This window comes from Nelumbo lutea, chromosome 1 (assembly GCF_056320005.1).
Source record: "Nelumbo lutea isolate HS-2025 chromosome 1, American lotus-T2T, whole genome shotgun sequence".
NCBI lineage: Eukaryota > Viridiplantae > Streptophyta > Magnoliopsida > Proteales > Nelumbonaceae > Nelumbo > Nelumbo lutea.
Genome location: NC_142684.1, coordinates 135,612,157 through 135,625,462, shown reverse-complemented (window position 1 = coordinate 135,625,462; position 13,306 = coordinate 135,612,157). Strand labels below are relative to the sequence as shown.

Genomic DNA, 13,306 nt, shown 5'->3' with positions numbered 1-13,306 from the left:
CCATTTTTATTTATTTTAATTAATAACTTGTATTTAATTAGGGAGTGTTTTGCAAACCATAGAAGTGAAGAATATTTTGAAAATATTTTTGAACAAATGGAAATTAAATTTAAAAAATATTAGAAATATATTTCTCCTTATTATTGCTTAATTAGCTACAATATTAGATCTTAGGATCAAACTAGGAGGTGTAGAAATAATACTTAATTCATACAATGAAAATATGTAAACAAATATTAACATAGGTAAACAAAATAAAGAAATTAAAAATATTAATTGATATGTAAACAATATATGAATGTAAAATTAGAAAAGCTAGTCCAATGCCACATATTGAACCTAATAGTAGTGGTAATTCCATATCAGGAAGAACTAAGATGTACTCTTTAATAAACAGAGACATTGTTAATTTTTTCATCTTATTCTTCTTCAAGTTTGTCTTTGAATGAAATTGATTTTATTTACAATATATATATATATATATATATATATATATATATATATATATATATATATATATATATATATACACATATATATAAGTTTCTTTACATATAAGGAAATACATAACTTTGATATTTTAGCCTGATGGAAATCTTGTTTTAGTGCAAAAAATAGAGTGTTGAACGAGAAAAGAAACCAGATGATAGATGTAAAAAATTGTTTAGATGGAGAAGATAGACTGCAAGGTAAATGAGGATATTACACATCATCCAGTGTATCACTAGATGAAGAAGAAAGTATATTTTGTAATTTTGTAAGTTGTGAGTTATTTGAAAATTTTCTGATCAATTTTATTATGACATTTTGGCGCATATGGTTTATTTTTAGGATCATGTAAGAATTGCTTGGTTTCAAAGGAAAAGTAAATAAGTTATGACTTACGAGTGACGTACCCTCCCAATCCCAAACGAGCTATTGATACACGCAGCTATGAACCTGTAAAAACTTCATTCCATTTCCAACGTAAGAAGATTGAAGAAATCCTCCAGGCACCGCTGTTTCTTCTCGAAAGTTGAAAGTCGAAAGCCGTCAGCCCACCAAACAAATTGGTGTCAACCCCACATCGAACCGCATAACTTTTGGGCCATCCATTCATAATTATTTGATAGATTTGAACGTCCAACCTTGTCTTTATACCCGGCTTTCATTCCCAACAGCCTGAACTCTATATAAGCACCAATTCCATGTTCGATCATAATTCCTTTCAAGACTCGAAAATGCTAGGAAATGGCAAATCATCTTCTCCATCTATCTCTATCTCTGCTACTGATCAGAATCCTACTTCTCCGATCAACTTCAGCTGTTGATTTCGTCTACAACGGCTTCGATTCCTCTGATATCCTACTATTTGGTAATGCATCACTTGAATCTCGGATTCTCGTTCTCACAGATACCTCGGCTTTCTCCATTGGCCGTGCCCTTTACAGTACGCGTATCCCCACGAGATCTCCCAACTCCTCAGCACTCCTCCCCTTCTACACCTCCTTCATCCTCTCCATCGCTCCAGATGACAACCAGCTCTCCGGCCACGGACTCGTCTTCATCTTTGCTCCCACCACTGGCATCAACGGAACAAACTCGGCTCAGCATCTCGGTCTCTTCAACCGCACCAATGACAACAACCCCAGCAACCATGTCCTCGGTATAGAATTCGATGTGTTCAGCAATCAAGAATTCAACGATATTAATGACAACCACGTTGGCGTTGACGTGAATTCTCTCGCGTCGGTGACTGCCGAACCTGCCGGTTATTGGGGTGATGAGACGGCGATGAAGAATAATCAAGATGACACCTTTCATGAATTGAAGCTCCACAGTGGCGTCAATTATCAAGTCTGGGTTGATTACTCGAGTTCTCTGCTCAATGTCACCATGGTGCCTGCTGGATCGAGAAAGCCTCAACGACCTTTGATTAGCATTCCCGTCAATCTCTCCGAGGTTTTTCTGGATGAAATGTATGTTGGGTTCACTGCGGCTACGGGACAATTAGTGCAATATCATAGAATTCTGGCATGGAGTTTTAGTAATTCAAATATTTCCTTTGGAGATACGTTGGCTACTTTCAACTTGCCGTCCTTTGTTCCTTCTGAGGTCTCCGCTTTTCCATCCAAAGGATTTATTGCAGGAATTACGGTGGCTGTAGTCTTGTTTATCGGTGCCTGTTGTGCTATGGTTTTCCTATTTCTAGTTAAGAGGAAGAAGAAGAAGGTGGGGGAGGGAGAGGAGGTAGAAGAATGGGAGTTGGAGTATTGGCCTCACCGAATTGATTATCAAGAGATCAGCGCAGCAACCAGAGGATTCTCTGAAGAAAATGTAATTGGGTTTGGAGGAAATGGGAAGGTCTATAAAGGGGTTTTGGCAGGAGGAGTACAAGTTGCTGTAAAGCTCATTTCACACGAAAAAGATGAAGGAATGAAAGAATTCGTGGCCGAGGTGTCGAGCCTCGGGCGACTGAAGCACAGGAACCTGGTAGGATTAAGAGGTTGGTGCAAAAGGGAGAAGAGGAACTTAGCTTTGGTTTATGATTATACGGAGAATGGAAGCTTGGATAAGAGGGTGTTTGAATGTGAGGAGAGTGTAATGTTGGGGTTGGAGGATAGGATGAGAGTTCTGAAGGATGTGGCTTCTGGGGTGTTATACTTGCATGAGGGTTGGGAAGCCAGAGTCCTGCACAGGGACATAAAGGCTAGTAATGTGTTACTTGACAGCGATATGAATGCGAGGTTAGGAGATTTTGGGCTGTCTCGCATCCATGGCCGTGGCCAGGTGGCTACCATCACGACACAGGTAGTTGGAACTGTGGGATATATGGCGCCTGAAGTGGTGCTGAGCGACCGGGTGTCAGCACAAACCGATGTGTTCAGTTTTGGGGTATTGATTCTTGAAGTTCTGTGCGGGCGGAGACCCATAGAGGATGGGAAGACGGCTCTGGTTGATTGGGCATGGAGCCTAATGGAGCGTGGGGAGTTGTTGTTAGCTCTGGACGAGCGTTTGATCAGGGCTGCTGATGAGGGCGGTTTTGAGGCTGAGGAGGTAGAGAAGGTGCTTAACTTGGGCTTGCTGTGTACAAACCCTGATCCGCATGCTCGGCCGACGATGAGACAAGTGATGAACATGTTTGAGGGAACAAGCGAGGTCGAGTCTAAATGTTTAGACATAGAGAAGCTTCAGCCAGCAGTTGGGGAGCTCAGCCTCAGCTTCCGAGGTCTATTGGACGATTCTTTCTCCCTTACCAATAATGGCTCCATGACTTCTTCAAGTGACCTCTACCCCTAAGGCTCGCTCATCAGAAGAGGTCCATCCCAAGATGCATGCAACAAGATTCAGTGCTACCACAACCAGTTTGTTCAGGTGATGTTTGCGGGGGCTCATATTGATTCAGTTCCACCTCCAAATAGACCAATAATCTAGCTATGAGCTAGCTAGCCCAAGCGAAATTTGACCAAGAGCAACCAAATTAAATCAAAGCCAGCCTATATACATACAGTAGTGGGATGCAGTTGAAATTGTGACTAGGAAGGAGTCTGATTTTAAATTGTTCGACGGCTGGCTGCAGGCTACTTGATAATTAATTTAACCTCCAATTTGGACCATATATAATTAAAGAACTTGGTGTGATTTTCTGTACGTACGGAGATTTAACAATTTCTTTTATTAATTTGTTGTGTGTAATCTACGGAGACAAAAATAGTCAAATTAAGAAGATGAATGGGGACGGGGAGATGCCTCTAGATCTGTACGAACAAAATCAATATTTGTTTGTTTCTGCACGAAAATTCTAAGAATTGCTCTATAATTTTTCTTTCAGAATTGAAATGATTTTTCCAAGCTAGCTAGCTTAATTGAAAGCAATCATTTTCAACGATAAAAAGAGCAGGGATAACATTTTGGTACGTGGATGTGTAAGCATCGCTCAGGCCGAGACAAACCATTTCAAACTCGCCTACGCCTACAGCTAGCATTCATTCATTCAACTAAAACGAAATGTTATTCATGCTGAGGTGAGAATGAAGCAGACATAACTATATATATATATATATATATATATATTTGATGGTTCGGTCTACCTGGTCTAATGAATATTTTGGATCATTTTCGACCAGTTTAGTTCAGAAATTGTTCGATCTGTTCAAATTTTTATTAATTTAAATTGATTTCAATTCAAACATGGTCCATTAACGTCTATGTTTTTATTCTTTATCAATGGATCAGATATTGATTCAATTCAATCCAATATGTCATATTGGTCTATCCAATTCGTCCAAATTCAACATATCTTATTGGTCCATCTAATCCGTCCAAATGGATTTTGAGTTGAACTCCGTCCAATCCAAAACTGGTCCATTGACACCCCTACTTCCAAAGAAAAAAATGGGTCATGTTTTGCTTCTTTGAAAGCATCAGATTGAAACACAATTAATTGTGAGAAATTAATTAATCTGTAATGATCCATATGAAAACAAAGAAAAGAAATAATCTAACATTTTTCAACATGTTGCATGTAGATCAAAAGAAAAGTTTGTCATGTTAAATGGAGCCCTTCAAATGAAAGAAAATAAAAACAAATATATATAAACTTTGATGCATCAATCCATCGGGACGGGACGACCACAATTGCATGGATAGCAAGAGACCACTTTGGCAGAATTGAGGGCTTAGGAACTGACAAACCAAGGTTTTCGAAACTCCATTGATCTTAATGGTTTGGCCGTTTGGCTTGGGAATCATTTAAGTAATCGGTTTTATTTTATCTCAAACCCGATTTTTGGTCAAAAACATTGAAAAAGTCAATAACCCGTTGATCTAGGTAGTTGAACCATTAATTTATTCAACAGTTTTGATCGTTTTCTATTTTTACTTCTTTTTTATTTTTCTAATTTATTTTTCAGAATGGACCGTCTATTCGAAACGGATGATCGGACTGTCGACCTAGAAAGTCTATTGGAATGGCTTTGGACTTCGAACATATGAAGTACTAAGATGATTGTCCAAACGCAAGAAAGCTATTTGAAAGCATTAGAGTTAATCATGCTAATCATGGCTTTGGACTTTCGGATTTGTTGGCAGTTCTATCCCTCTCTTTTGTTAGAGTCTTTCTTCTTCTTATATTGATGGTTACATTACTCCAGCCGGTGGAATTGTCTGTCCTTAAGACTTATCTACTATTTATTTGTTAGAATCGAGAAAAAATTAATAGCAACAAGCACCAGTGGTCTAGTGGTAGAATAGTACCCTGCCACGGTACAGACCCGGGTTCGATTCCCGGCTGGTGCAATCTATGTGATAAAATAAGCGGGGATAGCTCAGTTGGGAGAGCGTCAGACTGAAGATCTGAAGGTCGCGTGTTCGATCCACGCTCACCGCAATTTCTTTTCTTCTTTTCTAATTTTTTTTTATTATTGATCTGTTCCTATGCCCTGTTTTGAAATTAACCTCCACCCATCTCCGATCCTTGATGCAGATGGGTTCTCCATTAAAATTTTACATTATAAATAATGTTTTAAACATGTTTTGATATATATAATTGAGGTTAGGGTGGGGCATAGACCTCAATCCCCAACCTTGACTCCATCTGGTTGGGAAAGTCGGGTCCCTGTCGGGGATGGAGAAAATTGCCATCCCTAGCCTGGAATTGGAATTTGAATGATCCATAACCGTTTGGTTAAAATGGAATTCTTGTTCTCATTAATGTGATTCTCTCATATAGGCGGGGAACACCCATTTTAGTCTCCCCCTTGAAAACAGAATTTCCATTCAAGAGTCTATCAAGAAGTAAAGAACTCATGACAAATTCCAAAATCCTAATATTAATAAATTAATAATATATTATTAAAGTAATAATAAAATATTAATAGATTAATAACAACAAACAAGGATATTAATTATTAAATATAATAAGAATACATATAAGTAAAATATTAATACATTGTAATTAATGTAATAATAAAATAATAATACATTAATAATTAAAAACTATTAATAATCTAACTCCATCAATCAACATGACATCCAAACTGATCTTGAGGATATATTCAATGAATACGTAAAGAACAATTTTAGAGAGACAGATTTTTCTTAAGCATTTAACTTGCCAGAATAATGAAAATGTCATCCAAATACACCCAAACAACGGCAAAGCCAAAATCCATGGTGCTTGCTTATATTTTGGTGATGAGATTCACCTTGATGTAAATATGTCTTTTTCTTGTTGGCCCATTTTACATTTTGTACTAAGCTCTTATTTTTTGGGTTAAATCTGTATATTGTATGAGTTAGGGGTGCTTTCCAAACCGAACCGGTATTATTGGTTTTTGGAAAACCAGTAATCAAAACCAAATTGAAGCCAATCGATTAACCTGTTGGTCTGTTGGTTTGTTGGTTTTTTGATATTTAAAATAAATATCATAAATAAATATTAAATATATAATATAAATAATAGAAATACATATAAAAAATTATATTATAAATAATAAATAATATATTATATTATATTATATTATAAATATATATTAATATATATATTATAATATATAGATAATATAAAATATATATGAAAAAATGTAATATACATAAATATATTATAATCTATATTACCTATAAAAGTGTGAATAAGGTATTGGCTTCTAGAATTTTTCTTTACTAAAATACCCCTTCTCTTGAATTTAGTTCACCTTCGTTGTAAGGGTAGAAAATGTAATTAAAATAATACTATTAAATGCATTCAATTACCTTTCATTAAGTTTCACATTTAAGTCATTAAATAAATCACATATGAGGAAGGGTGATTTGGCACGACCTAGCAAGAAGGGGACACGTGGACACGACCTGACTAAGGGATGACAGCTCAGCCTAGCAAGACTAGTTCACAACATTTGAGCTCGTGTGTTTAGTCACCTCGGACAGGGTCACCTCGGTATTGAGGCACTTCGGCGTTCAATCCAGCTCAGTGCTAAAAGAACCGAAGTATCAGCTCGGGGCTACGGACCCAAACCACCACGTACCAACTCCAGAAGTTCCTCTAATAGATCTCGAACCTCACGGGATCATGCCATGTAACAATAGGCCTAGTCTTCTCCCCGCCCGGATCGGGCGGAATTGATAATCTTTATTAATTGATACGTTACTCCCCAATTAGAGCAAAAATGGATCCTCTTAGGACGAAGATCCCGGAACCGATCTGCAAAACCCACGAGAGCTCAACTTATAAAGGCACCAACCCCGATGACACAAGGTATGTGTGATTTTTCTACTCTCTAGCTCTCTAGCTTTCAAAGTTTTCAGCTCGCACCATAGTATACTAACTTAAGCATTGGAGCGACCTCGCCGGGTTAACCAGCCCGGGTTCTCTGATCTGTTGTCTTGCAGATTCACCTAGTTCGCTGTTCGATTGGAAGCCAGATCATCCTCCAGTAGAGAGTAGTCAGATCGCGCTACATCAACATCCTTCTCATTGAATCCAACATTAATACTTTTGTTTCTCACTATTAAATTCTACTAATAAATCCATACTCAATAATTATTAATACAATGAAATTTGATATTTTTAAAATAAAGCTAGAAATAAAATCATATTTTTCCATCTAGGTGGTGGGTAAGTAGTTCAACCATTTGGTCAAATGGATAATTCCATGATGTCATAAGTAAATAATAAAAATTTAGAAATGCAAAAAATAAAAAATATAAAAAAATGGACACAATTTTATTGATATATATTTGTCATATTAAAAAAAAGTATGATAGGATAAACATAATTTTATTAATGATTGACACTAAATGTACAACTTAAAACCGATGGGAAATGAAACAATTTTCCCATCTAGGGGTTGGTTAGTGGTTCAATAGGTTAAATGGGTTAACTCATGATGTATAATTAAAAATAATTTTTTTAAAATAGAATAATACAAAAAATACAAAACAATTTTGGGCACATCTATTATAGGGGTGAGCATAATTTGATTAGAACCGAATAGAAAATTTTGACTTTTCTATATACATTATTAAAATCTGGTTTTAATCGAAATAACTAAAAGCCAAATAAAAAATGTTGGTTTTTCTATTATTCAGTTTCAATTTGATTTTTATTTTTAATTTGGTTTTAAAAATTTCCTATTTGTTCGGTTCAGTTCGGTTTTTAACCGAATAAACCGAATGTTCACCTCTACATCTATAGTATTATATCTTAATCATATAAACAAAAAATAAGTATGATGAATAATAATTATTTTATTAGTGATATAAATTAAATGCAAATTTTAAAATCAGCATGAAAATGAATCTATTTTCATATCTAGATGGTAGGTCAATGATCTAATCTTCCAGGTAAAATGCATCAATCTATGATGTCATAACTAAGTAATAAGTATTAAAAAATATATATAGAATCTCAAAGAAAAATATAAGCTGTGTATAAAGCATTTTGATACAATTCTAATGTTATGTATTCATGATATTAAATATGAAAGTAATAATTACTTTTATTAATGATGAAAATGGAATACAAGATTTAAGTAGAAAATGCAATTAAAATAATACTATTAAGTGCATTTAATTATTACCTCTAATCAAGTCTCACATTTAAGTCATTAAATAAATCACATTCTCTCTCTCTCTCTCTCTCTCTCTCTCTCTCATTCAATCCAACATTTATACTTTTGTTTCTCATCATTAAATTCCACTAATAAATCAATACATAATAGTTATTAATATAATGAACTTTTATATTTTTAAAATAAACCTAGGAATTAATGAAATCATATTTTTCCATCTAGGTGGTGAGTAAGTAGTTCAACCATTTCGGTCAAATGGATAATTCCATGATGTCATAAATAAATAATAAAAAATTAGAAATATAAAAAATATAGAAAATAAAGAAATTTTGAAAAATTTGGACACATTTATATTATTATATATTTGTCATATTAAAAAATAAGTATGATAAAATAGACATTATTTTATTAATGATGGACATGGAATATAAAACTTAAAACCGATGGGAAATGAAACATTTTTCCTATCTAGGGGGCGGATTAGTGGTTCAACCTTTCAAATGAAATGGGTTAACTCATGATGTATAATTAAAAATATATTTTTTTAGAATAGAATAATACAAAATAATTATGATGAATAATAATTATTTTATTAGTGATACAAATTAAATGCAAAATTTAAAACCAACCTGAAAATGAAACCAACTTCATATCTAGATGGTAGGTTAATGATCTAATCTTCTAGGTCAAATGGGCCAATCTATGATGTCATAACTAAGAAATAAATATTAAAAAAATATATGGAAACTCAAAGAAAAATATAAGCTTTGTATAAAGCATTTTGATATAGTTCTAATGTTACATATTCACAATATTAAAAAAAATAAATCTGAAAATAAGAATTATTTTTATTAATAATGAAAATGGAATGCAAGATTTAAAATCAACGAAAAAGCAAAATGGTTTTTTCCATCCAAGTGGTGGATTAGTGGTTCAATTGTCCATGTCAAATGGATCAACACATGATGTTATAATTAAATAATAAAATACACAAAATTATAGAAAAATGTAGATAAACTTGTGTACATTCTATGATATTATATATTCATCATATAAAAAAAGTGTGATAAATGAGAATTATTTTCATTAATGATGGAAATGGGATAAAAATTAGAAAAAAAATAAAAACATTAATGTCTAACACATTACCCCACTAACCATGCTGAGTGGTTCCATAATTTAATTAGCTAGTCCACAGTAGGTAAGTGGTTTGGTGGTAAATGAACCTACAATCTTGAATTGGGTGGCTATGGCTAATCAATCTAATAAATTGATTTGATCCCAATATTAAAAACCAATATCAAACAATATATTGGAATTTTATATTAAAAACCAATATCAAACAATATATTGGAATTTTATATTAAAAACCAATATCAAACAATATATTGGAATTTTATGAAAAAATTCAAACATGTATTAATATTATATATTCTTCATATTAAACAAAAATATATTTGAAAAAATGAGAGTTATTATTAGTAAAAATAGAAATAACTAAAATACAAAAAAAAAAAATTAATGTATCAACCATAGCCCATTTCAGTGGTTCTACGGTAAGGACTAATTTGGTTCTTGACCCAGTCAATGTTTTTTATTTTTTTCGCAATAAATAGTGTATATCTATATCTATATATATATATATATATATATATATATATCAGTCAATTTGATTAACTGCCGGTTTTTTTTTTTTTTTTTTTTTTTTTTTTTTTTTTATATTGGTTAACTGAAACGGAACCGATACTTTTGGTAATCGGTTCAATTAATCGGAAATTTTCATATGGTCTCATCGGTTCAGTTGGGTTTTTCAGTTTTCGATGATCACCCATTCTCCCCTGGTATGAGTTAATATGTAAATTTTCTGCTAATTTTAACTTCGTAAACTAAAAAATGCTAGAAGCAGATGCTTATAGAACTTGAAACATCTAAGAGAAATTAAAACACTAGCTTCACAGACCATTCACATCTTATTTGTTCTGGTACAAGGCAACCGATTGAGGCACTATTTCTTCAAAGTTTAGATATTTAAGCTTCATTTAACTGTGGGGGATTATATACAGAGCTTGCTGATGTTGTATGTTACTACATGGATGATCTGCAACAAAGAACACGTGTAGGGCGTTCATTGGTGGTTGACATGTCTGTCTGTCTGTCTGTCTGTCTGTCTGTCTGTGTCTCTAACTCCTAACTGCAACTACCATAATAAAAATGGATATAATGCATATGTCTTGGTATCATGTCTGCCTCCTCTTATTGAATTCCATCTTTTCACTGCTTCCCTTGGTTGGAATCTCAATCTCTATTCCAGCTGAACATCCTTTCCCCTTCCAGGTTTGAGAATCTGAAAAGAGCAGAGTAGACTTGGATCCACATTCATTAGTGCACCTGCGTTGTTGAATTCTCCACAGTAGTTTGGAGCCGAGAATATGGTAACCAGCTGCCTGTCGGCAAAGAATTCATACCCATCTTCAACGACCTGCAGCTCATCATCGGTTTTGATCAGAAATCCCAACTTGTTAATCGCGTATTTCAGGCAAAACGAAACGAAAAACTTGAGATATCGATTGATGCGTGTTTGGTTTAGGTACCTGGTGAGCGCGACATATGAGATCAAGATCATTCTTCTTCAAGAACTCAGCCACCTTGTCTGATCCAAACGTATATGAAACTCCCCTGTCGTTCTCTCCCCATCCTTTGATGTCTCTGTCGGGATCAGCCCAAAGAAGATCACACAAGAGACCTTGATCAGGCACATCAGTTGGCCTCTCTATCGCTCTTACTTGATCCATGCTCTCCATTTCTGGAGAAAGCCCACCATGCATGCATAAGATCTTGTCATCAACGACTGCCGCCACGGGCAAACAGTTGAAGCAATCGGTGAAAATCTTCCAGAGTCGGACGCTGAACCTGCGCTTGCATTCATCGTAGAACCCATATATTCTGTTGATGGAGGCACACTCATGGTTTCCTCGGAGAAGGAAGAAGTTATCTGGGAACTTGATCTTATAAGCTAGGAGAAGGCATATGGTTTCAATGCTTTGCTTTCCTCTGTCTACGTAGTCTCCCAGGAATAAGTAGTTGGCTTCTGGCGGAAAACCACCGTACTCAAATAGTCGTAGGAGGTCGGAGAACTGACCATGTATGTCACCTGCTAACCAGCTGAACCATTAATTCTTTACTTCAACTTCCTCTTTTATTTTATACAGCAAGCTAGCTAGACTCGCCTATAGAGGAGGGGAGAAAGCATTTCAAAATTCAGATTTAACTTGCTATATATGACCCAATTACATTACATTACTTGTTATGAGCCAGGACTAGTTTTGAATTTTGATTGCTGAAGCTTCAGCAGATAGAATTAGAAAATCAGCAATCCACCAATTGTCAAAAATTTGGTAAATTGGGAGCTTGTAGTTGTGTTGTTGATACATCAAAGAGAAATCATGCAATCTTAGTTATGGAAAAATAAAAATAAATGAATACATGTTCTGTTGCAGCACAGAGAATCAAAAGAACATTCATCAAGTTTAAAGGAGATATCAGTATTGCCTTCTTCTTTTATCTTATTACCCAGAACCAGAATATATATAAGAGAGAGCGAGAGCGAGAGCGAGAGAGAGCGAGAGAGAGAGAGAGAGAGAGAGAGATCGGTGTCCATGCATGTTATATTCTCACTCCTATCAGGATTAGGGACTGGCTTTGTTGGAAGGCTAGCTTGCAACTGATTGTAATAACATGAAAATTAAGATGAATTACCATGGAAGCCAGCCAAATTCAAGGCGTTAATATGGATATTGATGTTTGTGAAAAGAATGCAGTGGCACAGGAACATGCAGGATATATATAAAGAAGAAAAGAGAAGGAATATATATATATATATGCTACGCAAAGCATATTTACCACAAATGTTCATGGGGGCTTCTAATTCCAAGAAAATGGGTTGGCTGAGAAAGACACCCTTGGCCACAGTGCAGAGTTGACGGATCTCAGAGTCGGAGAGCTGAATACGTTTGCCTTTGCTCTTCCTACCTTCCAATAACCTCTCTATTAGATCATCTAATACCCCCACTTCCATGGCCTCGGCCTGATCGATCGATGTAAGCAGCTTTATTTATGTTTGTAATTGTGTATTGCCAATGAACTTTAATTTTGTTGTTGTTGTTGTATTTGTTTTTTTTTTTTTTCACTTAACCAATGACAGGACAAAAGCAAACCAGAAGAATAAAACAGAATAGGAGACAGAGAGCGCTAAAGATCCGTGGGTGAACAACTAAAGATATGATATGGGGAAATAATTGAATGGCTAGGTGTGGGTTTCGCTTGCCGATTAATGGGAAGGAACCAAGGGAGACTTGTATGCCCTTCGTTCCCTATTTATTCGGGTTTTCCATGTTTTGGTTTTGATTAAATATCCCTTCTCCAAAATTTGCGGTTGAGACTTGAGAGTCAGAGGAAAGGAGAGATGGCATATCATCATGGCAAATTGAAGAAGAGGAAGAGGGTATCTCTCCCTAGCTAGTAGCTACAATACAATATTTTGAGAGTTGAGAGTTGGAGACATATAAATAACGAGCCCGCCTTCTTTTACAGAGTTCGGTAACATGGTTTAATTTGTACAGCTTGTTCTATTGTTCCCCGGCCCCCAAGTCCATCATTAACAAAGTTTGGATAATCTGGAAACACTTCACAAATCAAAATTGGGCCATTGTTTTATATATGCTTGCACATGAAAATTGGGGGAGAACCAAAGGACTAAG

At 35.1% G+C, this 13,306-nt stretch overlaps 1 protein-coding gene, 2 non-coding genes and 1 pseudogene across 3 annotated transcripts; 3 read left to right on the top strand and 1 right to left on the bottom strand.

Moving 5' to 3' along the window:
* The first annotated feature begins 1,230 nt into the window (after nt 1-1,230).
* Nucleotides 1,231-3,587, top strand: LOC148877765 (L-type lectin-domain containing receptor kinase VII.1 pseudogene; annotated as a pseudogene).
* Nucleotides 3,588-5,206: 1,619 nt separating this feature from the next.
* Nucleotides 5,207-5,277, top strand: TRNAG-GCC (transfer RNA glycine (anticodon GCC)). Its single transcript has one exon. It is a non-coding gene; the product is annotated as a tRNA-Gly (tRNA).
* Nucleotides 5,278-5,295: 18 nt separating this feature from the next.
* TRNAF-GAA (transfer RNA phenylalanine (anticodon GAA)) lies at nt 5,296-5,368 on the top strand. The gene has a single exon. It is a non-coding gene; the product is annotated as a tRNA-Phe (tRNA).
* A 5,110-nt stretch (nt 5,369-10,478) lies between these two features.
* On the bottom strand, nt 10,479-12,892 carry LOC148877762 (serine/threonine-protein phosphatase PP1-like). The gene is made up of 3 exons (XM_088943585.1): nt 12,450-12,892; nt 11,141-11,700; nt 10,479-11,028 (listed from the first exon to the last, which is right to left on the bottom strand). The coding sequence occupies exons 1-3, from the start codon at nt 12,622-12,624 to the stop codon at nt 10,852-10,854; spliced, it is 912 nt and encodes a 303-aa protein (XP_088799711.1). The 5' UTR covers nt 12,625-12,892; the 3' UTR covers nt 10,479-10,851.
* Nucleotides 12,893-13,306: the final 414 nt, after the last annotated feature.

What these genes read in the sequence shown, in the direction of transcription:
- LOC148877762 (XM_088943585.1), bottom strand. Translation starts at nt 12,624, where the DNA reads ATGGAAGTGGGGGTATTAGATGATCTAATAGAGAGGTTATTGGAAGGT. An exon ending in AGCCCCCATGAACATTTGTG is followed by an intron (nt 11,701 to 12,449) that starts GTAAATATGCTT and finishes GCTGGTTAGCAG; the next exon opens with GTGACATACATGGTCAGTTC. An exon ending in TCATATGTCGCGCTCACCAG is followed by an intron (nt 11,029 to 11,140) that starts GTACCTAAACCA and finishes GATGAGCTGCAG; the next exon opens with GTCGTTGAAGATGGGTATGA.